Source organism: Panulirus ornatus, chromosome 1 (genome assembly GCF_036320965.1).
Source record: "Panulirus ornatus isolate Po-2019 chromosome 1, ASM3632096v1, whole genome shotgun sequence".
Taxonomy (NCBI): domain Eukaryota; kingdom Metazoa; phylum Arthropoda; class Malacostraca; order Decapoda; family Palinuridae; genus Panulirus; species Panulirus ornatus.
Genome location: NC_092224.1, coordinates 31,072,782 through 31,100,461, shown reverse-complemented (window position 1 = coordinate 31,100,461; position 27,680 = coordinate 31,072,782). Strand labels below are relative to the sequence as shown.

The 27,680-nt window shown below is 46.5% G+C and overlaps 1 protein-coding gene across 1 annotated transcript in view; it reads right to left on the bottom strand.

Moving 5' to 3' along the window:
• The window catches only part of LOC139761183 (uncharacterized), an 86,336-nt gene extending 82,488 nt beyond the window's left edge, over positions 1-3,848 (bottom strand). Inside the window, exon 1 of the mRNA XM_071685574.1 lies at positions 3,341-3,848. Within this exon, the coding sequence (XP_071541675.1) occupies positions 3,341-3,368 (28 nt within the window). The 5' untranslated portion in view covers positions 3,369-3,848. The remainder of the gene's footprint in view (positions 1-3,340) is intronic.
• Between the last annotated feature and the right edge of the window lie 23,832 nt (positions 3,849-27,680).

Here is a 27,680-nt window from a genome sequence, read left to right as displayed (position 1 = left end):
TAGAAAATAGAAATATTATCACAAAAGCAAATGAGTCACAATTATCTGCAGTAATTTGCAGACAAAAAATATAATCGTAATGTAATGCACAAACAAATTTAATGTAATTATATAATCCTTATGATGATTAAGTACTACATATGATTACTTAAAGTTACTAAAGAAAACAGAATTATGAGAAATATACTGAGCTTTGCCCACAGAAAACGTTCCCTGGAGGACTCATTCGCTCACTCATAACAGCAGGCGGGAATCTTAATTCAATTTTCATCATTGAAATGATCCCATACATCTATCCACCAACACCCTAATATCCCTCAGATAGAACCCACGGCAATGGGTGACAATGGGCACTGAATCTGGTCATGGGTTACGCCGTGGTTAAGCTTTACCTATACTCGTCCAAGACCGAGAGATCAACAAGCAGCAAACGATCAGAACAACAACTTCTTCCGCACGTCTTCCGGACATGATCGCCATCGGTCACTAGAAAACGGGCGCCAAAGTTGGGAGACAAAACTATATTTTTTTTTTTTTTGTATATCCTGCTTGAATTTAGCATTTGAAAATGTATTAAGACGAAGGTAGTTAATAAAGTTGTATAATCATTCCTCCCAAACGGAAAACAAATAAGAGGCTTTATTGAGCGAATTAAAACTCGCTTACTCCCCCAGCGGCCGTGTCGTCTTGTGCCTTAGCGACGATGCGCGTCAACATCGTGAGGCTGGCCGCTCCCGGCGGGAACCACACCCCAGCCATCAAACTTACCAGCAACTATTCACATTCACACGATAGTTCGGCCAGCGGAAGCTGAACATTTGCATACTGTTATTACGTACTGTTTATAGTTACTATGACTGTATATTTCTCTCTTGTGTCTCCCCTGATGATGTGATTATTACACGAAAATGCACTTGGGAACTTATCGTGTTTCATTTTCCCCGTGGACTCATAGGAATATATATATATATATATATATATATATATATATATATATATATATATATATATATATATATATTCTAAAGAAATTAAATACATATCAGTTACGTCACTGTTATGGGTATGGAAGGCTCTGTCAGGACTATACAAGCACTGTTAAGGCAGAGTGATGGCTAGAAAATGCACTGCTAGGTCCACTGAGGCACTGTTATGGTGAAAGACACACCGTCAAGGGGTTAGAGGCATTGTCAATAGGTGAGAGGCGTTGTCAAGGGGTGAGATTCGCTGTCAAAGGGTGAGACACTGCTAAGAGGATGAGAGGTATTGCCAAAGGGTGAGACATGCACTGCTATGGGTCGATGGGCACTGCCAAGGAGTACGAGACACTACCAACATAAGGGTCACTGTCAAGACTGCAGAGGTACTGTCAAGAGGTGAGCGGCACTGATTACGAGGAACCACTGTCAAGAGGCCAGAGCCACTGTCAAGAGGCGAGTCACTGTCAAGAGGCAATAGAGGCAGTGTCAGCAGAGGCACTGCCAGCAGGTGACAGAGGCAACGACACAGGACCGACCCATGAGTCACTACTGTGAGGTTAATGAAGCTACTTCTTGGGTTGCAATGTAACGTTATGGGATGAGGTATCTACTGTGAGGGAAGGAGGGTCAGGTTCCCTCATGGAAGTACGTGAGGTACTGGATTATGGTTATGAGGTACAGAAGAATGGCTATGAGTATAGAAGGATGGTTATGAGGTAAAGGATTATCATCATGAAGTATAGGTGGACGACTGTAAAGTTCAAAAGGATGACTATGAGGTACAAGATGATAGTCATGAGATAAGGAGATGGTAATGAGATGAACAAAGACAGTTATGAGGTAAAAGAGAATAGTCTTGGGGATAAGATGATAGTTAATGAGGTACACAAGGATGACCACTGGGACAGGATGAGGTACAGAAGGATGACTATGGGGTATAGGAAGATGGTTATGAGGTACAAAAAAGACGGCTATGAGGAACAGGATGCCTATGAAATACAAGAGGATGGTCATGATGTACAGGAGGAGGATTATGAGGTATAAGATGGTTATAAGTTACATTAGGAACTGCTATGAGTATGGGAGAGGCAACGCTCATGGATGTTGGAAAGCACCAGTATGAGGTAGCTATGAGGGGCAATTATGAGGTCTAGACGGCTGCACTCAGGGGGCAGAAGGCACTGCTATTGGGTGGCGGCAACACTCATGGGACACTGTTATCGGGAGGACACACTCACGGGGCAGGAGGCACTGTTATAGGGTAAACACTCATGAGGCGGAAGGGACTGTTTAAAATGTGGTGGAGACACTAATGGGGTGGGAGGCACTGTTACTGGGTAAACATTCATGGGGCACTGTTAGTGGCAGGAGACACTAGCGGGGCTGTAGGCACTGTTATACGTTAAACGAAACACTCTTGAGTCACTGATAATGGGGCGGGAGGCACTGTTAGTGGGTAAACACTCATGGGACACTGTTAACGAGAGGTGACATTAATGGAGCGAGAGGCACCGTTATACAGTTAAAGAAATACTCATGGGGCACTGCTATCGGGTAGAGACCCTCGCGGGGTGGGAGGCACTGTCACTGTGTAAACACTCATGGGGCACTGTCAACGAGAGGAGGCACTAATGGGGCGAGAAGCACTGCGATAGGGTAAAAGAGAACTCATGGAGCAAGGATATCAGGTGGAAACACTCATGGGGCGGGAGTCACTGTTATAAAGAAAACACTCATGGGGCACTGTTATCGGGTGTAGACACTCATGGGGCGGGAGGCACTATTATCGGGTGTAGACATTCATAGGGCGGGTGGCACTGTTTACGAGGTGGATGGTGCAACTATATACATCATAACTTACCTATCACTTTAATTTCCCCAGTATTGCTCTTGTCTCTATAAATCCAAGAGTAGGTTAATAAATATGACCCATGAGGAAATTTCTCTCATTGTCGTATAATCATATAAATTCATGATTAAATAAACTGCCACAGTATGCGTCAAGTGTTGGCGATGGCCGATCATACGCAATACCAAATCATCTATCCCCCTTTGGCTGACTAGATGCGACATTTATGGCGTATCTGAATTTCGCCAAGTCAGTACAAATGATGGGTCAGATGGTTAGCTACTTACCGATGGCCCTTACGTAACGATACTTAACAAATGAGGTTGTTACCATTTGTTACATAAGGGTCCTATATAAACTACTACCACACTGCTGGCGGAACTATACCTGAGCATAATTAAATGTCACTATTCTCATAACATGCATCGGGTGTACTCGTAAACAAATACGTACAACCAACAACAACATTTTACATCATCAACAACAACAAGAAGAGTAGTTCATGTCTTACCTTCGGACACCCCCGGCGAGGACAACATGGTTATGTCCCCTCCTCTACATAGTGCCAACGAGTCCTCATCCACGGCATCTGAGGCCAAACACGTGTCACTCGAGGTCAACAACACGGCCAGAGGACCATCCGCTGGCACTCCTTGCCCTAATCAACACCCTTGGCCACCGATTCCTTTCGTAAACAGCACTGCAGCTCGCCTGCCCTTCATTGAAATGCAAGCTAACTTGGCTGCGGGGAGGCGCATGGGGGAACCCTCACCTAAAGCACACGCTTGTCCATGTTTCGGGGCCACGCCAACAGTGGTTATCATTCATTCAAAACGGCAGCCCCTTTCTTTAGACAATCACCACAACACCAGCACACTCTTCCATCCAAATCGCATCCCCACCTGCATCGGTGTCGACTCGTACTGGGAAGGTAATTATCGATCGCGTTGAGGTCACGAGCGGGCCCGCTCCCGCCTGCCACAGTCCAACTCACACTTGCACCAGCCAGCAGCACCTGAGTCTCGCCCGCACGACAACCCTGCTCCGCTCAGATGCCACTCCACTTTTTCTAAGTGTATTTTTCAGAGTCGTTTCTCACAAGATAGACTTAGCGTATTCGATGCATAAGTTTTATCTATACGTGGAACATTCACGTCCTATCAATACGAAATATCTTACTCGATTAATGTCATATGAATGAAAATATTTTTAATTTTGCCTCCTGATATCAACCCCATTCTCTGAGAGTAACTGCTGCGTGGTATACTAATGTTATTCTTGTGGAGATATTTCATACTTGTGAAAAACTTGCTGAAGAACGTCTTTCAAAAATAACTTAAATGAGGTCTTAACCGTCTGTCATCTATTTTACAGGAACCTTGAAGAGGAATTTGCCTGCGAAGACTGCTTACAAGACTTCCAACGTTGCCACATGTTCAAATATTTGCTTGCCATGTCATCGCTCCATGAAGAAGAAATGCCCCCGTATTGCTGTGATTTCCTGCATCCATATTAATTGCCTGATTTACGCTCTCCCTCGACGTCGGCGCTACAGTAATGAAAAATAACACGGGAAAATCTAAAAGAATATTGCCTTAGGTAAACAGAGAGAGAGAGAGAGAGAGAGAGAGAGAGAGAGAGAGAGAGAGAGAGAGAGAGAGAGAGAGAGAGAGAGAGAGAGAGAATTACATTTCTTATTTTTAGCGACGGTCCATATGGTAATATCAAGTGACCCGAAGTTTTACATATAGACAACCTTTCAAATCCTTGCTCTGTGCGATACAGGTCGAGAATTATCTCACGAGAGTCGTTGATATTTAACTTGGTCGTTTTAACTGGCCATCGACCAGTTTAGCCCATTGTAAACAAATTAAATCACGAAGGACAGCATTCGTGCTTGACACAAATATACCACAGACGATCGGGTACTGAGAGCAAAGTCTCAATTCCTTTTTTTTATTACTTATTAATAGTATAAGTGTAGTGGTTATTCATATCATACAAATGTGTCATTTTTTTCAGTTCAAAGTATAAGTAAAAATATATAGAAAACAGAATGTCACAGTGTTGCAGCAAGCAAGATTACTAAAGAAAACTTCAAGCTGTGGCGACACCGGGCAGGTCGAGCGAGTGCTTCGGGGGCGCCGGGGTGGGTGGAGGGAGGATGCCTCGGGACGAGGGGGTGAGAATGGTGAATGGTGCCGTGTGTGTGAATGGTGCCAGGGCGAGCATGAATGGTAACAGCGCCACATAGATGACGCCAGAACGTGTGTGTGTGTGTGTGTGTGTGTATTAATGTCACTACTAGAATGTATATGAGTAGCGTAAGGGCGGTGTAGGAGGGATGCCATAGCGTATAGATAGTGCCGGAGTCTGCATGAATAATCCCAGACTGTATGCATAGTGTAAGATGGTGGAAGGGTAAATAGATACAGTTCCAAGTAATGCTAGGCTTGTGTGGTCGTACCAGTATGGTGGTAGGGTGTGTATGAAGGGTGTGTATGAATGGTGCCACAACGCATGAGTGGTGTCGAGACTTTCTGAAATTGTATGAGGGTTTGTATTAATAGATTTAGTGTATATATAGCATTATGGGAGGACTGTATAAATGGATATAGACCATATGTAAGATATAAGATTTTTGTTGTGTATGAATCGTTCCCAAATTTTACTAAGGCTTATGAAAAGGTTTTATATATATATATATATATATATATATATATATATATATATATATATATATATATATATATATATATATATGAGAACGAACATTTGAAATCTGAGATTTGTATGAATGGTAAAGGCTACGGCGTGTATGAATGCTGGTTCGTATGGGTGGTATTGAGCGAGTGAATGTATGAATGGAGGCCCGGAGGCTGTATGAATGAGGCGTCTCCTCTTAAGGGTAAGAACAGGTTTGTATAGTTAACATGCTGGCGTCACGCTCTCCGGAGGGGGAGTGTATGGATGTGTTATGAGTATGTCCGTGGAGGTATGAGACCATGAGAGTATGGCCATGAGTCTGTAACCATGAGTGCTTGGCAGTAGGTGTATTCAGCCATAGGTGTATGACTACGGTTGTATGACCATTTGTGTATGACCATTAGTGTATGACCACTGGTGTATGCCCACTGGTGTATGACCATCAGTGTATGACCACTAGTGTATGACTATGGTTGTAAGACCACTGGTGTATGACCATTAGTGTATGACCACTAGTGTATGACTGTGGTTGTAAGACCACTGGTGTATGACCACTGGTGTATGACCACTAGCGTACGACCATGGGTGTATGACCATTGGTGTATGTCCAGGGTTGTATGACCACTAATGTATGACCACTAATGTATGACCACAAGATATATGATCACTGTTAAGTGGTAAGGCACGTCTACCACCAAGTGGTAAACCACTGTGTACTTGGCCACCAGCTAGTGGCCCACCAGGTTGTAGTGCACCAGGTAGTGGGTCGCCAAGAAGTGGACCACCAAGTAGTGGATTACCTGGTTGTGGACCATCAGACAGTGGACTACCAGATAGTGGACCACCATACAGTAAGTCCCGAGGTATTGGACCACCAGGCACTGAGCCCCAAGGGAGTGGACCACCAGGTACTGGGTTACCCGGTAGTCAACCACCGGGTACTAGGTCAACAAGACCTGGGTAACAAGGTAACCAACAGGTAGTGGGACACCAGCTCCCAGGTCACCAGGTCCAGGGTCACCGAGACCTGGACCTCAAGCCAATAGACCATCTAGAACTGGACCACCAGGAAGTACATCACCAGGACTAGGGCCACTAGGTATTGGATTACCAGGTACTTGGACTCCTTGTTATGAGCCAACAGGAAGTGGACTACCAGTTCATGGGTCACCAGGACCTGGTGCACCAGGTAGTGGACTAACAGGTCTTGAACCATCAGGTAGTGGACTACCAGGTCCTGGGCCATCAGGTAGTGGACTACCAGGTCCTGGGCCATCAGGTAGTGGACTACCAGGTCCTGGGCCATCAGGTAGTGGAACACTAGGAACTGAGTCAGTAGATAGTGAACCTCCATATTTACTAGTCCACCAGATACTGGGATCCATCAGGTACTGGGGCACCAGGTACTGAGCCACCAGTCAGTGGATCACCAGACTGTGAACTATAAGATGGGGTACCACCACGCAATGGTCCAACCAATTCCAGATTTGATGGCCACGTAGTGGACCTGATGGACCATTAGGTGATGGCCCAACAGGCACATTGGACCACCAGATAGTGACCACAGAGTAGCGGATCACCAATGAACAGACCATCAGGTGATGGATCACCAAGTAATGGGGATCGTCAGGTGGAGGTCCGCATGGTAAAAGGCCAAGAGGCATTGTGACAAAGTCTACGGTAATATCTTGCCACGTTTAACTAAGCTTTTTTACCACCAGACGTTCCCTGGGGGTCTTCCAGCCCCACACATCTCACCACACAGACACTCACCGAGGAACTTCAGTTGTACACACAAGGTCACTCACACACATACACCTAGCAATTGAGTCCACAGGTAAGGTGCCTCATCTACAGAGAGATGCACACCTGAGGCTGGGAAGTTAGAACAGCCCCGTCAGCACTGCAGAAAGGTTAAAGAATGTTGGGCGATGGAAATGTTAAGACTGAGAGTAATGGTCAACAAATGCAGATGGACTGAGTCATGAGTGGTATGGATGGCTAGAACTCAAGGATAGAATTAGGGAAAATCCACCTAATATTTTGGGAGTTATTAAGACAGAACTTAACTGAAGAGGTAATATTTTACCTGCTCTGGCCAGAGGGATCCAGAAAAATAAGGAGGGAAAGAGAGGACAAGAGGAAGATGAGGATTTGCTCTCTTTATAAGGAAGAGTCTCAAGTTTCTGGAAGTTTTGAAAGACATAGCCAGTTTGAACAACAAAGAGTGGGGGAAAATGAATGAAGTAAGTTATGACAAAGCTGTGTTGATGACATGTAATCCTCTGGAGAATTCTGATGAACTGGAATAAACTTTCAGTGATAACAGTGAAGGAATGATGCGGAAGGTCTACGAAGCGGCGAAAAACGCACTGCTAAGAGATGGGAGAGTGCTGATAATGGGAGACTTCAGTTATAAAGAGAATGACCGAGGGATTTGGATTCTCATAAAAGAGTTAGACTCATGGAGACACAAGTTCTTCGAGAGTATATGGGAAGCTTTCCTGTGCCATCATGTTACAGAGTACTCCAGGAGGAAAGGATTTGAAACACAATCACAACTGGATCTTGTCTTCACACACAGTAGCACTGGAAACTCATAAGATCATGTATGACACACCAGAATGTGATGATAGCTTTTGATTATTTGCCGAATGAATCGTAGAAAGACTCAGATGAAACGAGACACAGAAAGGAGATAGAATCATGGAAATTGTACAGAAGAATTTCTATGATTACATCAACCCTCAATAGAGTTCAGTGGCCAGGAACCAAGCACTGCGGTGAAAAGGTTTTGTGAAGTTTACAATAAAGGAGAAGGAATGTGGCTACTGTTCGTCTCACACACAGAGAGACGGTCTAGAATATTGGGAGATGTAGTTCCATATAAGACGTCAAAAGGGATGTACTGTCGAGAATATTTTGGCAGCATTCCAGGAACCCACCAGATGTAAGGTATAAGAGAGCAGGGAAACGGAAGAGGAAGGAAACTTTGAAAGGATAATGTGAACAAGGCAGCAGAGACAGACGATGGTTCAAGTATATGTGAAAAAACTGAATGACAAGTTTAGATGTGGTTTCACAGAGGAAGACACTATTAGCCCCAAACGCCAGCGGAATGGAATGGGAAGGAAGTCATGGAAAGCTATGGAATATCTTGAAAAGGCAGAAACAGAATACTGAATTGGGTTAAGGCTTGTGATCCTGATGATATGTCTCCAGTTGTGCTAAAGACTGTGCGGGTACACTTGACACAGCACTTGCAACGCTGTTCATATACATCACTGGAAGATGTTAAGGTGCTGATGGAGTAGTGGAAGGCACACGTCATGCCTATCTTTAGCAAAGGAGACCGGGATGATGCGCTCATCTATAGACGAGCATGTGAAGTGATTAAAAAGATAATCAATAAGCCAATGAGGGATTTCTTGCAAAGGCGAAACTACCCAACTGAGAGACAGCATGGTGCCAGGAAAAAGGAGATCATGTATAACGTACTTTATCATTTCCACGCTTCGTCTTAGGCAAGAGAGAAACCTAGGTGGATCGTACATCGTGGAACATAAGAGCCCGATAAAGAATCTAAATCTTCAAGGGGTGATGTTACCAGCGGCGTTCTGCAGGGTTCTGTCCTGGGACCATTACTCTTCTTGATCTATGGAAATGACTTGCCCGAAAGATTGGACTCCTACCTGAACATGTTTGCAGATGATGCCAAGATTATCAAGAAAGCAATAGGAGAGAAGGATTGACATCATCTTACAAGGTGGACCTAGACAAGCTCCAGAGTTGATCTGGTATATGGTTAATGAAAATGAACCCGATTAATAGCCATGTAATGAGGATAGGACACGACAAATTGGAATAATGTGGTGGAATATGCGTACGAGAGGAACTTCGGAGTCGACATAGTCCCTAACATGCCACCAGAGTCCCACCTTAGCACAATGGTTTATCACCTTTCACATCCAGATGCCAGGTAGGCTACTGGAAGTCTTTTAATCGCTGCCCTTCCAGTCAGTCTTCTTCAGTGGTTCCTGTCCTCGTAATATCTGTTTTCTACAACTGCCTCCCGTGTCTTCCCTCTTCTTTCAAGCGAGCTCTTCAGTAGAGACCACAGTAAGGGAGACAAACTGTCTGCTGGTAAGAATAGGAATTGCATTCATGTATACAGGTATGGAAATACTGAATACGTTGTTCACTTCCTAGCCAGAACTGGGCCATGTTTCTCAGATATGCTCAAAGCAGTGGAAGAAGCATAAAGATCTGATGGAGAAAGTCTAGAGGAAGGTAACGAAGGTGGTACTACAGTTAAATGAAATGAGTTACAAGGTTAGAAGCCATAAATTTCTCCACCATAGAAGAGGGAGGGGTAAAGGGCTGACCTAAACACAAACATTAAGGCTCAAAACCAGTCTGACGGCGTCGACGATCAACAGTTCTTCGAAAGATTCAAAGATAGAACAACCAGAGGCTACACCCCGAAACGAACCACGAAATCCGTTCAGAAAGATAGAGGAGGAGGAGAAGTATATGGCTGAGGTATGAGAGTCGTTGTTGAGGGGAATAAACTGGGTTACGGTACTGTGAACGCGGACAGCGTACTAAAATCTAAAACGATTTATGACAGCCGAGGAAAAATTTTAAGAGACAGAGGGGGAGCCCCTCACCGGGTGTTGAATTGCCTCCCCGTACAGCACGAGGAGGCTACTGGCTGGCCAGGGGGGTGTGTTCGACAGGTGTGGCGCCACACCTGCAAGGGGCACATACCTGGCCAGGGCGGCAGCTGGAGCTGGTGGTGGTGGAGGAGGAGGCATCAGCGGCCGCCGTATTGACCCAACCCGCGTACAAAAGGCAGGGTGGGTAAGGTGGGGGGGACAACCCTCCACCCAGTCACACCTCACCTCCCACCAGCATCCTGGTCTCCTCCCCTACCTACCCCGCCCTCTCTACTGGCCTCCTGCTTCCACACCCACCCCGCCCACTGTAATGGTCTCCTCCACACCCAACCACCCCACCCTCTTTATGGCCTCCTCCTCCCCACCCATCCATCCCACCCTCTCTACTGGTCTCCTACATTCGCCCTAACCTCTGCACTGGTCTCCTCTCCAACGAACCTCACCCTCCGTACTGGTTCTCCACTCCCACCCACCCACCCCGCCCTCTGTACTAGTATCCTCCCTCACCCACCCAGGCCTCTAGACTGCTCTCCCTACCCTCTCTACTTGCCTCCTCCCCAACCCAGTCCTCCCTCTCTACTGGCTCCTAGCACTAGTAAAAGTGACAAACCATAACTAGAAACAAATTGGTTAAATCTACAAAGATGATAAAGTGTCAGTCGATCGACTGAATGCCTAAGTCATATTCATGATAGACCCAAGCACATAACATCAGAGGGACCCCCAGCTCACTCTGACATTATATTCTTAAGTCTTCGGCAAACCTTCGATAGCAAACGATAAGAAAGATCGTCTAGATATAATCAAAGCTCACGGCCTGGGAAATTGGGTCTGTTATTCTAAAGATAGCGAACGGGTTCTGAGAAAGGACACAAGGAGTGGCATTCAATGGGGAAGTATCTTCCGAACTCGCTTCATAACTGGCGTCCCTCAAGGTTCTGTGCTGGTACCCATACTTTTCATCATCTACATCATCAACGACTTAGAGACAAGACTTATCCAAATAGAATCTCGAAATTTGCCGATGACATTACATCAGAGATTACAACGCAGTGGGAGAAAGATTACCCAAGGATTCAAAGGAATGTAGACCAATTGACGGAGTGGACACAGACATGGCGAATGGATTTCAACGTACACGAATGAAGGGTGAGGCACTTTGGTACCAAAGATATAAGTCACGAGTACAAAATGTACCATAGAAGGTTTTTCAGCGATGAATTCCGTGAGCAATGTTTATGTCTATACGATGAAGCACAAAGGACGTAAGAAATCAAAGCCAAAAACATAAACTAGAAAATAATAGATACAACAACTGTCTCTTATAATAAACCTGTATAGACCTAACTTGGAATACGCTGCTCAATCCCGGTCACCACATTTAATCTAAGATCAAACAAATCAAAACAGATTCAGAGAAGAGCAACCAAACCAATCTCTTTCCTCGGGAAGAGGCCTTATGAGGAAAGGCTCATAGATCTTCAGATTTATCTCACAAAAATTGGAGAACATGAAACCTAACATAATTTCCGAAATACTAACGAAATCGACAAAATAACATAAGATTTTTTTTTCTATTTTAGATAGAGATCTTCATGACTAGCCAAACCGGTATGAATACAAAAAGAACATGTGATAGCAACCTGAGTAGATATTTTTTCCCACTTGTATAGTGGCTGAACTTTGGAATAAATACCTCCAGATGTTGTGAATGCAAAAACCCTCAATATATTCAAATCAAGACTAGACATACCCTCAAATGATACGTGTCGTCTGTAAATAATCCTATCTATCAATCATCTCTTATCTTTCGCTATCATCAAGCAAGATCCAACCCTTGTGGTGTAGCTGTTAAGGGTAGGAAACCCTCTCCTTCCAAAGTCCGCACATTCCTATAGAATTCCCATGGCAGTGTACATCCTCTTCCGACCCCACCCCACCTCCTTCCCTCTCCATGAAATATGATACAGTATTTTTTCCCCTCATATTTTCTTTATCTGCCGACGGTTGAGCCACAGGGAGAAATGGAAGAGTAGGTAGCCTTCTGCTTCGCTATCCTGTTTCTACTATCATGCTAAGCCTGACCAACTGGTCTCTTGTTGTCTGTCCCTCCAAGGGGCTCCCATGTACACACTACTCGCCAACACCTCACCCACCTACATTCACCCACTTACATCTCACCCACCTACACCTTAACCACCTACTCCTCACTCTCTCCTGGCGGCCTCCAACATCCACCCAGCCCTCTCTATCAGTCTCCACCCAGTCCCCTTCCCTCTGTCCTCTCTACTGGTCTCCTCCCCCAAGCCACCCCACCCTCTGAACTGCCTCACCCCCCTCCCCTCACTCACCCCACCTACCTCTCTCTCTCTCTCTCCTGGCTTCCGACCCAACCCATCCCACCGTCTGGTCGGTAAAACAGGGAGAGTCTATGAGAATTTATGTGCATGGAAGAGAGAGAGAGAGAGAGAGAGAGAGAGAGAGAGAGAGAGAGAGAGAGAGAGAGAGAGAGAGAGAGAGAGAGAGAATTTATGTGAGCGAAAGTTTCGTGAGATTAAGAGTGAACATGAGACAGAGGTAATTTGTCTGCAATAGACAGACGGGATGTGTCTAGGACAGACAGACAGGAAGCGTCTGAGGGAGACAGACGGGGTGTGTCAGAGAGACAGACTGGTTGTGTCTGGAAGAGACAGACTGGGTGTGTCAGGAAGAGACAGACTGGGTGTGTCTCGGGGGGACAGATGGGCGTGTCTACGAGAGACAGACGAGGTGTGTCTGGAAAAGACGTATGGGATTTGTCTGTGAGACACCGTCTCCCTACATCTCTCCCCACCTCATCTCTCTCTCTCTCTCTCTCTCTCTCTCTCTCTCTCTCTCTCTCTCTCTCTCTCTCTCTCTCTCTCCCACCTTATCTCTCAATCTTCCTCATCCACTTCTTCTTACTCACTTCCCTCCAGACACCATCCTTGATCCACCTCTATCCACCCTTCTCACCCTTAAGTCTCTCCTTCTCGTCTCCCTGGCAAGTCCTTGTCCCCCAGCGATTTCTTTTCCCCTTGGATTATCTCGGTCCCTTGGCTCTCATCCTCTCATCATTGCTATTCTCCTCCTCCTCTTCTTCCTCCTCCTCCTCCTCCTCCTCCTCCTCCTCTTCTTCTTCTTCTTCCTTCTCCTCCTTCACCCTGCTATCTTACGCATCCTCTGAAGCCATGAAAGAAAATAGAAAGACATCGCAACGAAATTTCAGGAATAACAAGAAACAGGCGAGGAACAACTTGAAAGAAAATTAGATCTATGGTTGAGATCAATACCCGGTTGAATCCAGAACAGACGGTTATCTAACAAATCTGGTGGCAGAACAAAAGGGTTAATTCCTCGAGAAAAACACACTGCGAGTTCCACTTTAACAAAATCTCGTCATAGGTACTCGTAGGTAGGCACTCGTCCCCATGGCTCCCCCAAGCCTCCTTCCCCTTGGCCCTTCCCAGTCCGCATGGCTCTCTATCTCGTCGCCTTGAATCTTTTCCTGGTTCCACTGGCTCTTCTCCTCGTCCGCCTGGATCTTCACTTCGTCCGGCTGGCTCCTCTTCTCGTCCCATGATCTTTTCTTCACGTCCCACTGGTTCATCTCCTCGCTCCACTGGCTCTTATTCTCTTCTCGAACACATCTTCGTCTCCCTGGCTCTCCTCTCCATCCCCCCTAGCTCTTCTCTTCGTCCTCCTGGCTCTCTTCTTCATCTTCCTGCTTCCTCGTTCCCCTACCTCATCATCCGGGATGTTCCTCTTCCCCTCTTCGTCTCCCTGGCTTTCTCTCATTCCCCTGGCTCCCTATGAATCATCTTAGCCTTCTTCATCCATTTGCCTTTTGTACATCTTCCGTGACCTTACCAAGCTCTCTTTCCCACCTATGGTCCCCATTGCCAGTCGCTGCCTACGCCTCCCATACTGAGAAGTCTTGATTGTTCGCGTTTCCAGACAGTACTGAATGCTGGATGGCAACGCCTGGAGGAGGTAAGTGTACACAGGTCATGCAAGACGAAGAGAGAATCAGCCGCACATCAGTGCGATGAATCCTGGAGGAGGAAGACTCAGGGTTCTTACCTTATAACACTAACTGAATACGATCATAGATGACGGTATGGATCTTGGAACCGCTTCCCTGAAGAGTTGGAAACTGATAACCTCAATGCTGATGGCATCACTGTCTTTTGTTGGCTGCCATATTTACATCAATGGGACGATGAACAAATACACTTACATAAAGTGTGTGGAAAAGAAAAAAGCTGCATCATGAAGAAACGCCGCTTCATTCTCTTATGTTTTAAGCATTTAATGCGAGTTGAGTTAGTCGCAAGGTTACGGTTCCCATTTTCTTTTTTTCTTTTTTTCAAGGGTAAACTACCACTTCGGAATATTTTGCATCTCTGAGGGAAGGAGGTGTCCTGAATTCTTCCTCAGTCACAGAACCACTTAATCTGTGGTCCCGCTCGACCCTCTGATTCGCCATTTGGCACAGAGTGTTTCAGTCGAGACCAACCTCAAATGAGACCAACCACAGATGAAACCAACCACAATTGAGACCAACCACAGATGACTCCAACCACAATTGAAACCAACCACAGTTGAAACCAACCACAGATGACTCCAACCACAGATGACTCCAACCACAATTGAAACCAACCACAATTGAGACCAACCACAGATGACTCCAACCACAATTGAGACCAACCACAGATGACTCCAACCACAGATGACTCCAACCACAGTTGAAACCAACCACAGTTGCTGATATCGAAAATGAAGTTAATGCCGACGACCACTGGAGTTACGCCAAACATCCTAAGGAAAGGGAGGAGTAACGCGTCGCAGTGTGTATAGAAAATATACAGAACAGAATAAGGGTCACATTGACCACTGGGTCCGATTACTGAAACTTGAGGGGTCGTGGAAGTGATTTAAGACAGGAAAGTCTTACGTATATGTTTGTTGGTGTAGTTACTTTAGGTTTATGGCCAGCTCTATGTGCGTATACGTATATATAAGTGTATATATATATATATATATATATATATATATATATATATATATATATATATATATATATATATATATATATATATATATCATACAAACCTCCAACAGCCAGGATCGAACCCGAGACCCCTGTGCCACAGGCGGGAATGCTGCCGCTAGGCTATATATATATATATATATATATATATATATATATATATATATATATATATATATATATATATATATATATATATATATATATATATATATATACAGAGAGAGAGAGAGAGAGAGAGAGAGAGAGAGAGAGAGAGAGAGAGAGAGAGAGAGAGAGAGAGAGAGATAATGTGATGAGACGCAGTGCCTCCTCCCCTCAGCATCTCTGATTGGCCCCCTGCCCTGCCCAGCCTCACAAAACGTTGCCATAGCAACCAGGTGTTGGTGCCTTCCAAGTTCCAATGTGAGCATCTTATCTATGCAAAATTGAAACGCTTTATTTTTAAGCGTATCGATTGCCGATGGAAGTGTTTAATCTCCAGGGGGAGTTAAATCTTTTTTTTTTCTTCTTCAGAGCCTGACAGGTTTATCTTCACGTATTAATCTTCTGAGCGTATTAATCTTATATTGAGCGTGAGAGCGTATCTGAATGTATTAATCCTCTATCGAGCGTGAGAGCTTATCTTAAGCGTATTCATCTCCTGGTGATCGTGAGAGCGTACTGTGACATTTAAAATACGCATCACGCTGACGGTAATAGCTCGCTCGGTCATGGTAATTAGTATTAGGTTTCCAGCGGGCAATGACTGTGGGGGTGGGTCGGGGTTGTCCTGCAGGGCATTCATCAACGTCCCACTGCGTTTAAAAAGAAAAAAGAAAAGAAAAAGAAAAGAAAAAGAAATATGTTTACTCCGTGGAGGATAGCAGAGGCCCTTCACTCATTAGTGAAATATAGATATATGTCAGACGGGATCCAGGCAGGGTGGACTGACTGTCAGGAGGTATCTTGACCAAGGCTGATGAGTGTCAGGAGGTATCTTGACCAGGACTGACGAGTGTCAGGAGGTATCTTGACCAGGACTGACGAGTGTCAGGAGGTACCTAGACCAGGACTGACGAGTGTCAGGAGGTATCTTGACCAGGACTGACGAGTGTCAGGAGGTATCTTCACCAGGACTGACGAGTGTCAGGAGGTATCCAGACCAGGACTGACGAGTGTCAGTCAGGAGATATCAGACCAGGACTGACGAGTGTCAGGAGACATCTAGACCAGGACTGACGAGTGTCAGGAGATAACCAGACCAGGACTGACGAGTGTCAGGAGGTATCCAGACCAGGACTGACGAGTGTCAGTCAGGAGATATCCAGACCAGCAACAGCTGAGTGTCAGGCCAACGAGGCAAATCTTTGCCCTGAAGAACATCAGTGAAAACACTGTCCAACTCCCGTGCCAGAGCAGTGTACACAGCCCACTGGTGCCCTCAACACGACATGATAGCCATGGGTTCGACCCTGACATTTATGGTTAAGGTCAAAGGTCAACGTCATATCATATCCAAGGGTCATATCGTAGTCCTTCGAGGGTCGTACCTTCATACTAAAGAGGATAAACTAGCCCATAGAAAATCAGAAAGATTCTGTCTAACCTGTACGAAAGGGAAGTTAATGACCAGGAAAGCAGAACTGGTTCCTTAAAGGATTTATTAAGTCTCCCATTGTAAGAGGCAATCCTGTTTTCTTTGACAGGAACCGACCCGCGTCACTCCCTCTAGAATAGTTTCCACTGTATAGTGCGCCGCTGTGTCGGGGGAGAGAGAGAGAGAGAGAGAGAGAGAGAGAGAGAGAGAGAGAGAGAGAGAGAGAGAGAGAGAGAGAGAGAGAGAGAGAGTAAGTAGGGCTCGGGGTACCTACTTACGTCCCTTCCTCCAACAACAGTTAGAAGGAATTGGTGAAAACCGTGTCGGTCCCAGGGACAGATCACCTCAGAAAAATGAACTCCGTCTGTGAACCACCATGTTAGAAAACGGGTCACGCTGCGAGAATGTGTGATATACCAAGAGTCGAACTCGATGTTTCCTCCGGCCTGTGAAAGAGGCTAGAGAAGGTAGTCTGACCAGATGACCGACAGTTATATACGTTCGTAAAATATCCAAGACTTACTTGCTGCCGATAGAGTGCGTTCCGTCCACCCCCCAGTGGGAGCTAACGTACTAGACATCAATATTACCGAGAAAATCTGAAGTTTCTCTTCCCCCATCTTGTCAGACAAGTCACACGACTCAGTGTATGGCCAGTTAGCTCAAACAATCGTGTAGATTATGACCATAAAGTGCGCCAGTACTAAGGCGTCCTGAATTCTGCAGCGCCTCCTACGTTGTCCTTTCACTAACACCACCACCACGACGAAGGAGTACCTCCGTCGTGTAGCTCCTGAAGCCTTAGACAAAAGAGGAGAAACTCCTCCTGTACAACATACCGGTGGCACCAACATCCCACCTGGCTGAGTTCCCCGCCTCGCTGGCCAGCCTCCGGTGATCACAGCTCCCGGAGTGGCACGTACAGCACCGCGCCACAGCCCCTCCGCCCTACTGACGAAGGATATCAGCTCCGAACACCCAATCGAGACTGGACGTCAGCCTATCGTCTCTCCTGTGGCTAAGATTTTGATACCATTCCAAGAGACGTATAATGACACAACACAAGACTGTGATACGTCTCCTAAGACACACATTCCAGCACCCAGGAATCCTAAAATCAGTACCTAGGACAGCTAATACCTAGGGGCCCATAGACTAGAAGGCTCAGAACACCAAGTACCAAGGAGCCCCAAATTCAGGATTCTAAACCCAGGGCCGAGGACACCTAGCACACAGAAAAGCCCTAGACTCAACACCAAGGACTCATAGATCCTGGAATTAAGAACTCCTAGACCCAGCACCCAGGATCCCCAGATACAACACCTAGGATTTACAGACCCAGTACTCAGGAATCCTAGACCCAGCATGCAGGAGACCCAGGACCCACAGACCCAGGGCTGAGAACACCAAGCACCCAGCACTAAGCTAGAGCAAACGAGGTGATGCCTGGTCTTCGACAGACTCCAGATGACGGTCGTATTCGGCTACTAAGATAAAACCAGGTTGTGCCGTCGGCCATGAACAGAGTTGACTCCAAGATCAGGCCAGTAGGTGGAGGAGCACTCGCTCCATTGTCTCTCAAGTTGGCTTATTGTCTGTCAACAGCCTGTCCAGTCACACACACACACCGCTAGGCCACCTCCTCTGCCTGGTCGGCTTCAGTAGCATACTGCCAAGCCAACTCGCCTGCCTGGTCGCCTTCAGTAGCACAATGCCAAGCCAAGTCGTTTGCCTGGTCGCCTTCAGTAGCACACTGCCAAGCTAAGTCATCTACTGGGTCTCCTTCAGTAGCACCCTGCCAAACCAAGTCGTCTGCCTGGTCGCTTTCAGTAGCACACTACGAAGCAAAGTCGTCTGCCTGGTCGCCTTCAGTTGCACACTGCCAAGCTAAGTCATCTGCCTGGTCGCCTTCAGGAGCACACTGCCAAGTCGACCTTAGCGACACATTGCCTCCCTCCTTCAGGAAGGGCAAGGATTCACTCTGAGGCGAAGCTCTAACTTGACCTCCAGAAGACAACGTGGGATACTTTGGATCCCAGACAACTCGTGGATTTCTCCTCCGACACAATTCATCCCAGGGACTCTTACGTAAGGCTCTCAGAATAATTCTTCTTTCTCATATTGGATCCAGGCTGAAGGTTGCTGCCAGAGGTCTGCCACCACTTCTGGAAGTAAATATAATTCCAAAAAGTCCTTAATGTTTAGATGCAGCTTTGAGGGACTTTTCCCCCAAAAGGCTATGATCACACATTATTGATATCAATACTGTTAGTGTAGAATCTAAGACGCAGACTTGATAAACGCTGGTGAAAGATCGAAAGCTCAGATCTGACGACTTATACACGTCCCCAGGGATTCTCATTCTCCTGGTCGTCATAAAGTCAAGGAAAGAAATTATTGGCACATATGTTGGGAGAGCCACGAGGACGACACCCACCTCAGCATCCAGTTCCTTGGTATCAAGTGTTGCACAAACCCCTCGAGTACGGCGGTATGGCATTTGCCTACGATGACCTGACCCTCAAGGGTCAGGTCAAAGGTCATACCATCATACCCAAGGGTTGTGCTGCCGTGATCAAAGGATTAGGCTTGTCGTAACTGATTAGCTGCCTTTAGATTTTGATCCAACACAAATAATCACACTGCACAGAACATCTCTTCGTCCTGAAACTCACACATCGCAGTAGAGGCGAAGATTCTTCGAAGAGAGGCAGAGTCTAAGATGCTTCGGCTATCGACTGATGCAGGACGGTCGGCTGGAGATGGCCCATGCACAGCACACTTGATATACTGACCAACAACAACAACAACAGTCAAGTTTCCAAAAGCCACTACCTGGGTGTCGCGCCTTTCACAGAATGATAGCCCGCCCAGTACCTCTAAGCTCCTTGTAACTCCTTACATACTAACAGCAGGAACTCCTGTGTCGAGGAGCTACAGACGTGGGGCTGACCGAGGTGCAACGTTATGGACACACCTTCAGTCCAGACCTCTGGCTGGAATAGACCTGGAGCATCAGTACGACGAAACCAGACGATAGCCAGACTTGATAAGTTCTTCTGGAGGTTCGCCACACTGCTAGAGGCTGGGGTTCCCATAGGTTGGTCCCTACAGTGAACATTCGTCCAGTGACATTCCGACTCAGTGGCAACAGCGTAGAAATTCGGTCTCTGCTTCAGGGGTGTCTGTCAGGAGTCAATCCTAAGTTTTACGTTCATAAGAACTATGAATTTTCATTCCTAAACGAAAGTCTTTAGACCTTATTGCACTTCCTGAGGGAGGAAAAGAAGTGTGGGAAGGTATACAATGACTAAAATGGTAAGGAGTAATGACTTAGGGAAGGTAGGCAAGAGGGAATGATAAAGAAGGGATGCAGGTCTTTACCGATGATGACCAGGGTGTTGTGGGAACCCCTGGTGATACACGACGTACCTACTCAGTAAACACCACCAGGAGTGCAGTACATGTAATAGTATCAAACAAGCCACCAAAAGGTATGACAAGGACATTCTTCAACTTCACCGTCTTTATATATATTCTCTCTCTCTCTCTCTCTCTCTCTCTCTCTCTCTCTCTCTCTCTCTCTCTCTCTCTCTCTCTCTTTTCTCATACCTCCGCCGCCTCCTCCTCCTCCTCAGACCCCCAGCCACCACCGAGGGTACGTCGCGACGGTGCAGACCTTCCCTCACACTGGCTGCTCCTGGCACATCGCCCTCTCTTCAATTTCTTACCGTGGCGTCCATCCACCTCCTCTCCCCGCCCTCTCCTCATCCTCCTCCTTCCTCCTCCTCCTCCTCTTCTTCTTCCCCCCCGCCTACCTCCCTCTTGCCCTGGGCTGTCCCATGCGGCAGGAGACTCCGCCGCCAACCGGGGCGGAGCGCCTCTACAGGAAGAGAAGAAGAAGAAGAAGTCAAAGCGAAAGATAGAGGGACAAGGAGAGGGTTTGATAGACGAGGCCTGATTGAGAAACTCCATGGGATAGGTCGCTGTTGATGAAACCCATACCGATCCTCGCCTATCCTAACCCTACTTTGACAACGGTAAATCTAATTCCCATAACCTATCCTGATACTATATCATAACCTCCTTACGCATATCCTAACGCACCCTAATCGTAATGGAACAGCCTGCGTCACCAAGCTGTCGGAGCGTCCACCTCCAGCACAGCCAGCATGACTGTGACCTTCCGGTGACCTTCCGCTGTCCGTCACTTCCGGTTACGTCTGTGATTGGTCGGCCGTGGGCTGCTCTCTCTCTCCCGTGCCATCCGTGTTTACATTTCATGTTAGAGGTGAAAGAACAGGTTCCAAAGCCTTGTTCACCAGCTGTGCATCATGGCTTTGATGGACATCGGGTAACAATAACTCCCTGTTCTCCATGGGTTGTGGAACTGTACATGGGGTGTGGTGCTCTACATGGGGTACGTTACCCTACATGGGGCATGGTACTTTCCATTGAGATAAGGTACCGTCATTGAGTATAGAATATGATACTCTACATGGGGTATAATACTCTACATGGGGATAAGATACCCTACATGAGTATGGAATATGATACTCTATATGGAGTATGATACTCTACATTAGGATATCATACTTCACATGAGGTATGATACTATACTTGAGGATATAATACTCTACATGGGATATAATCATCTACGTATTGTATGATATTCCACATAGGAGTTTGATACTCTACGTGGATGTCTGATTCTCACCACAGAGATACGAAACTCCACATGGGGGTATGATATATCACATGAAGGTATGACACTCCACATGGAGTATGATAATTCACAGGTGGTATGATAATCCACAGGAGATATGATGCTCTACATGGAGACGTTACTCTGCAATTCTTTATTCCATCAGCAAAATACATAAAACATCTGTCAGTCCCCCGTAGGAGACCTGTACATGTCCCCTGTACTATACCACAACTACATCTATTAATATCAGTACCACCATTACCACGATGATCACCACCATCACCAGTGTTTTGACCAATATTATTTCTACTTCCAAATACTATACCACTGCTGCTGTTACTACTACTACTACCACTACTATTGCGAATACTATGACTACTACTTCTTCATTTACTGTTACTACTACTACTACAACTACCACCACTACCACTACTTACTACCACCACCACCACCACTTCCACCTACTGCTACTACTAGTTTTACTATCACAACTTTTACTAAAACTGACACTACATTCACCACTACCACTAACTCTACCACACCCACACATGCGGTCTTCCTCAGCCACCAACCCCTTCAGCACGACGGGCTGACCCTTGGGTGAGATGGACGATGTGACTTGTGACCTGACCCTTCAAAGGTCAGGACAAAGATTAGGTCATTATACCTAAGGGTCGTACTATAATACTCAGGGGTCCTACAACTCGTGCTCAAAGGTAGTACCGTCGTGTTCGAGGGTCGTACCTTCGTGCTCAAGGATCACATCGTCGTGTGCATTGGTCGTACCGTCGTGTTCGAGGGTCGCACCGTCTTATTCAAGGATTACACAGTCGTGCTCGAGGGTCGTGCCTTTGTGCTCAAGGGTCACAGCGTCATGCTCGAGGGTCGTACCTTCGTGCTCAAGGGTCACAGCGTCCTGTTCGAGGGTCGTACCGTCGTGTTCGAGGGTCGTACCTTTGTGCTCAAGGGTCACAGCGTCGTGCTCGAGGGTCGTACCTTTGTGCTCAAGGGTCACAGCGTCGTGCTCGAGGGTCGTACCTTTGTGCTCAAGGGTCACAGCGTCGTGCTCGAGGGTCGTACCTTTGTGCTCAAGGAAGTTAGAACCCACGGTGGCTGGGCCAGTATTGAATCCGCTGGGAATATCCTCCAGGGTTCAGCTGGGCGAGGGAGAGGAGGGAAGGGAGAGAAGAGGAGGGGAGGACTTCCTCTCCCCACTCAGGATATTACCGTGGCTTGCCTCCACCTCACTTCCTCCTCCCGCTCCCACCCTGATGGCATCCAGAGGAATCCGTCCCATCCTTCGACCGCCAAGAAGCAAACCTCGGCCAAGGTGGGAGAGAGAGAGAGAGAGAGAGAGAGAGAGAGAGAGAGAGAGAGAGAGAGAGAGAGAGAGAGAGAGAGAGAGAGAGAGAGAGAGAGAGAGAGAGAGAGAGAGAGAGAGAGAGAGAGAGAGAGAGGCCATTGGCATACAACACTCTCAAAGGCCGGCCCTTCAGTTGTATCGTGGTGGAAAACACCATTTTCTCCTTCCTTGAAAACGGGGTTCATGAAAGTTCTTGTTGTTTGATAATGGCCACTTGATACACCAGGAAGTGGTGACTTAAACCACCCCTCACCCTCTACCCACACCCTCCCCAGCCATGCCTGCCACTTAACCCCCCCTCCACTGGAGAATGTATCTTGGATCAGACAACGCACTGAACTTCTGCCCACTTGTCCACCATCACACCACTTTACCACACCATCATCACCACACTGCCACTAACTTATCAGCATCACAACCACTACATCGCCACTGACCCACCATCACCACCACGCCACTTACCCAGCACCACCACCACCACGCTACTTACCTACCATCATCACCACAAAGCTACTTACCTAACTTCACCACCATTATGCCACGTACCTACTATCACCACCAACACCACCGTGCCATTTCCCCCACTTCCACCACCACTCCGTCATTCTCCAACCCCCCCCCCCCCCTCTCTCTCTCTCTCTCTCTCTCTCTCTCTCTCTCTCTCTCTCTCTCTCTCTCTCTCTCTCTCTCTCTCCCTCCCCACACACACACACACCCTCCCCTGACCTTCAGATACGGACGCGGAAGTAGCGGCAGGGAGCCCGTCTAACCACGCGCCTTGAAGCCCATATGGTGGCCGGAGTGCACGCCAGGTGGCTGCATCATGACTTCACGTAACTATAAGCACTCACACCTGGATGATTCTCTGCATGATCGTAAATCCCAAGTACGTGAGATTAGATCCTTTGGTTTACGCTGCGACAGAACGATTCGATATCCAACGAAGAAGAATATATTAATACCTCTTGTGTTACCTGTTTACGTCATACGTTAACATTCATTAACAAACATATACGAGATTCGTGGACTATGTACAGAGAGAGAGAGGGAAAGTTGGTCGCCTGGGCAATGGAATCACCATAAACTGCGTAAGTGATAGCGGAAAACTCGACTAGTTGACTACTGATTTACCTGGAGTCAGCTTGAGGATCTATTACCCATATACTTTTATCCTCTTTTCCTGACCTCTTCATCAACACCCTTCACAAAGTCTTCAACTCCTAAGATCCATTCTTTCAGCTTGTACTCCCGAGAACACTCCAGCAAGCTTCTTCCATCATCTTCAACTCCTAAAACTCGTCCTTTCAGTCAACACCCCCCTCCAAACTCTCCAACTAAACCCTCCCAAGGACTCCAGAGTGGTCCAAAAACTCATCCAGTGTGAAGTAGACCCATCCCTCTTCTCTGTAAGTACCCTTCGAAATGGGTTTCAGTTTCATCAAAGAATATCCAGTGTTAATGCTCGGAGTATACGCAATAGGATCCCAGGCTTAGAGACAAAAGAGTTCGAAGGAAATTATGATATGGTTGCCGCTTACGAATCTTGGTTAGATATCGGCCTTATAGATTCCCTCGACCAATGTACAGCTCCAGGGTGCGCCCTGTTTAATAGATATAGGGGGAAACGGAAGAAGGTGGTGTCTTGCTCTTCGTTAAAGCTTCTCTAAATCACGTGGTAAAAAAAAAAAAAAATGGTGTTACAGTTGAGAATGTCGACTTCATTTTGTGGAAATCAAAGATAAAGTTCAAAAGAAGTTAACAGTAAGACTAGTTTATATTACATGTGAGGTCACTTTTAACACTGCATGTACTGTTGGTCAACATGACAGTCGCGAAAGAATACCCAATTCTTAAAGTGCAAATTTTGATGATCTTTGCATTGCTCTTGAGAGGCAAATCTGGGATGATGTGGTCAATGAAAACAACATGAACGTAGCTTGGAAAAAGCTTCAGAAAAACTTTCAAAGCAGCAGAGGGAACATACGTACCAATGCGTAGCAGACGGTCTATATCTGGAGCGAAGCTGAGGTGCGGAATGGTTAAATAAAACAAGTGCCTGTTGTCTAATACAGTAGCCCATAAGAAAATCAAAGAGACTATCCACCAACATGATAAGAGTCAGTCAGGTCGATTTGCGCAAAGAAAATAGGAGAGTTATACAACAAAATAACGTCAATATTTAAATGTATATTCCAGGAAACAGCAGAAGAAACCCTAAGGAGTTTTACAGTTATGTCAGAAGCAAGAGAGTCATTACCCAGTCAAATGGTCCATTAATCATAGAAAACGGTGACTTGGCTCAAGGCAAAGGAGCGATGGCGAATATCTTAAGTGACTTTTTTGTATCTGTATTTTACCGTCGAAGACACAGCCCATGTCCCGAATCCAGTTTCGGTGATAAAAGAGGAGGAAGGTCTTCAACAAAAAGACAGAAAAGCTATAGACATACTTATAGCAATAAATGGAATGAAAAGCAATAAGTGGCAACCCCTTAACAAGTTTTCTTCGAGAACCAAAAATCCGATAAATTATATAGTTAAGCCCACGACTGCCCTCTTCATCAAGTCAATTGCTACGGGAAAAAAAAAGTTCCAGATGAATGGAAGTTTGCCAGTGTAACGCAGATATTCAAAGAAAGGTGGTAAGTCAACGCCAGGAAAGTATCGTTCGTGTAACATAACGTCTGTAGTTGGAAAACTTATGGAAACCGTATATCGAGGGAGAACTCCAGACCAACTAGAGGACGACCACTTAATAAAACGACTCTCACCATGGTTGGTTTCCTTTATATGATATGATCAACACACATGACGAAAGTAAAGCAACTGATTTCATCTATCTAAATCTTCCAAAAGCATTCGATAAAGTTCTACATCAAACGATATTTAAAAGAAATACATCAAGTCACCGGAGTCACCAGTCTCTCCCTTCCAGAACCCAAATAACGTAACGGATGGATCCCAGACGACAGGGAAGACACCAAGATATCAGAACGAGTTATCAAGACTCGAGAAATGGTACTACCTGTTCCACGAGTTCAAAAGATGGCGAGATGCCTTTGCAAAGCTGGTGGAGGTTGGTGTGGAGGACGAGAGCCTGAAGAACAATATCAAGGAAGTTCGTGCTTCAGTCAAGGAGAATCACGAGTTCGATCTTTCGTCTCTGGAGATTTGGAAAAAGGACGGCGAGGAGGAAGTCCACCCAAGTTAGAATGAGAACTTTTGGGATATTTGTACCTGTATTATTAGCATCATCATCATGCTCTTTGACAAGCTGGTTTTCGTTTGTAAGAAACCAGCATCATCTGTGTGTATATTCAAAACGTGTTTTGTTTCTTGTCGAAATCATATAGTGGTGGTGTAAGTCAGTGCAAGATAAGGAAGTGACATAAACGATGGGGGAAGTCAAGGTAAACCTAAGCAGAAACACACATCACTCGTGGAGGTGAACGAAAGACAAGGTAGAGACCTGCAACTGTGGTGGAAGTCAACGTTGGACCAGGGAGGAGCATGTACAGCAGTGGGGGAGAAATATTCAGCAGTAGTGGAAGTCTACGCAGGACCAAGGAGAAACATACAGCAAAGGTGAAAGTCACAGTAAGACAAGGGTGAAAACAAACAGCAGTGGAGGACGTAACTAAGTGACGAACCTCTGGTAAAATGCATACACAGCAGCGTGAGCACCACACACACACACACACACACACACACACACACACACACACACACACACACACACAGGAGTGGCCTCTGGAGAGCCACTGGAGGAAGACACGATACAAGAAGAACACACAGCGGCCAGCCCTTCTGTGCTGGCTCACTGACAGATGAGGGATGAATAAACACGTTCAGGGGAAAGGAGGAATTTCAGGGAGCTCGTGTCTGGCCAGGCAGGACCTTCAAGTGTGTTCTGATGGCTAAGGCCTCAGGAACCAATCAAGAGGATGCCCGATGGCTTGGGGGTGAGGCACATATCAGGAGGAAAGAAGAGACGAGAGAGAGACAGCAAGGTGGAGGAGGCCTGGCTGAGGATATCCAGGTGTACAGTGGTAGCATGATGGTGCGGGCGAGGGAAGGGGTGCATAGTGAAGCTTAGGGCGCTTACTATGGCTTCCTCAGCTCCTCCACCGCGATGATGTTGGTGGTGGAAGCGATGGTGGTGGTAATGCTGGGGGTGATGGTGGTAGTAGTGGTGGTGGTGATAGTGTTCTGGGCGATGATGGAAGTGGTGGTGGTGCGGGTGATGGTGACAGTAGTGGTGGTGGCAGTGATGGTGGTGGTGACAAGTGTAGTGGGGACAACGGTAGTGTTGGGTATTATGATGGTAATAATATTGGGGGTGGCTGTGGTGATAACTGGTACGGTGGGGATGGTGATGACAGTCCGGCTGGTGCTGATGGTGATAGAGATAACAGTAGGTGGTGGTGATGACTGAGGTAGAAACCACGCCCCTGCCCCTCAAGAGACAACCCACGTCGTTCCTCACGTCCCTGCCCTACAAGAGATTGTCTAGGCAGCGCCTTACATCCCACCTCTGCTAGACATAACCCACATGTCTTCTTACGTGTCCCCTACAAGAGCTATACATATGTAAGGCATCTTACAGACAGTCATAGGATCCTGTAACATCTTTCCAAAGCTTAGCGGTGTAGGAAAGAAACAGACGTCACAACGTCCCTCCCTTCAGTTGCCAGCGGGCACACAGTAATCACGGAATGCAGTAGCTTGCCGAGTATTAAAGCGGTA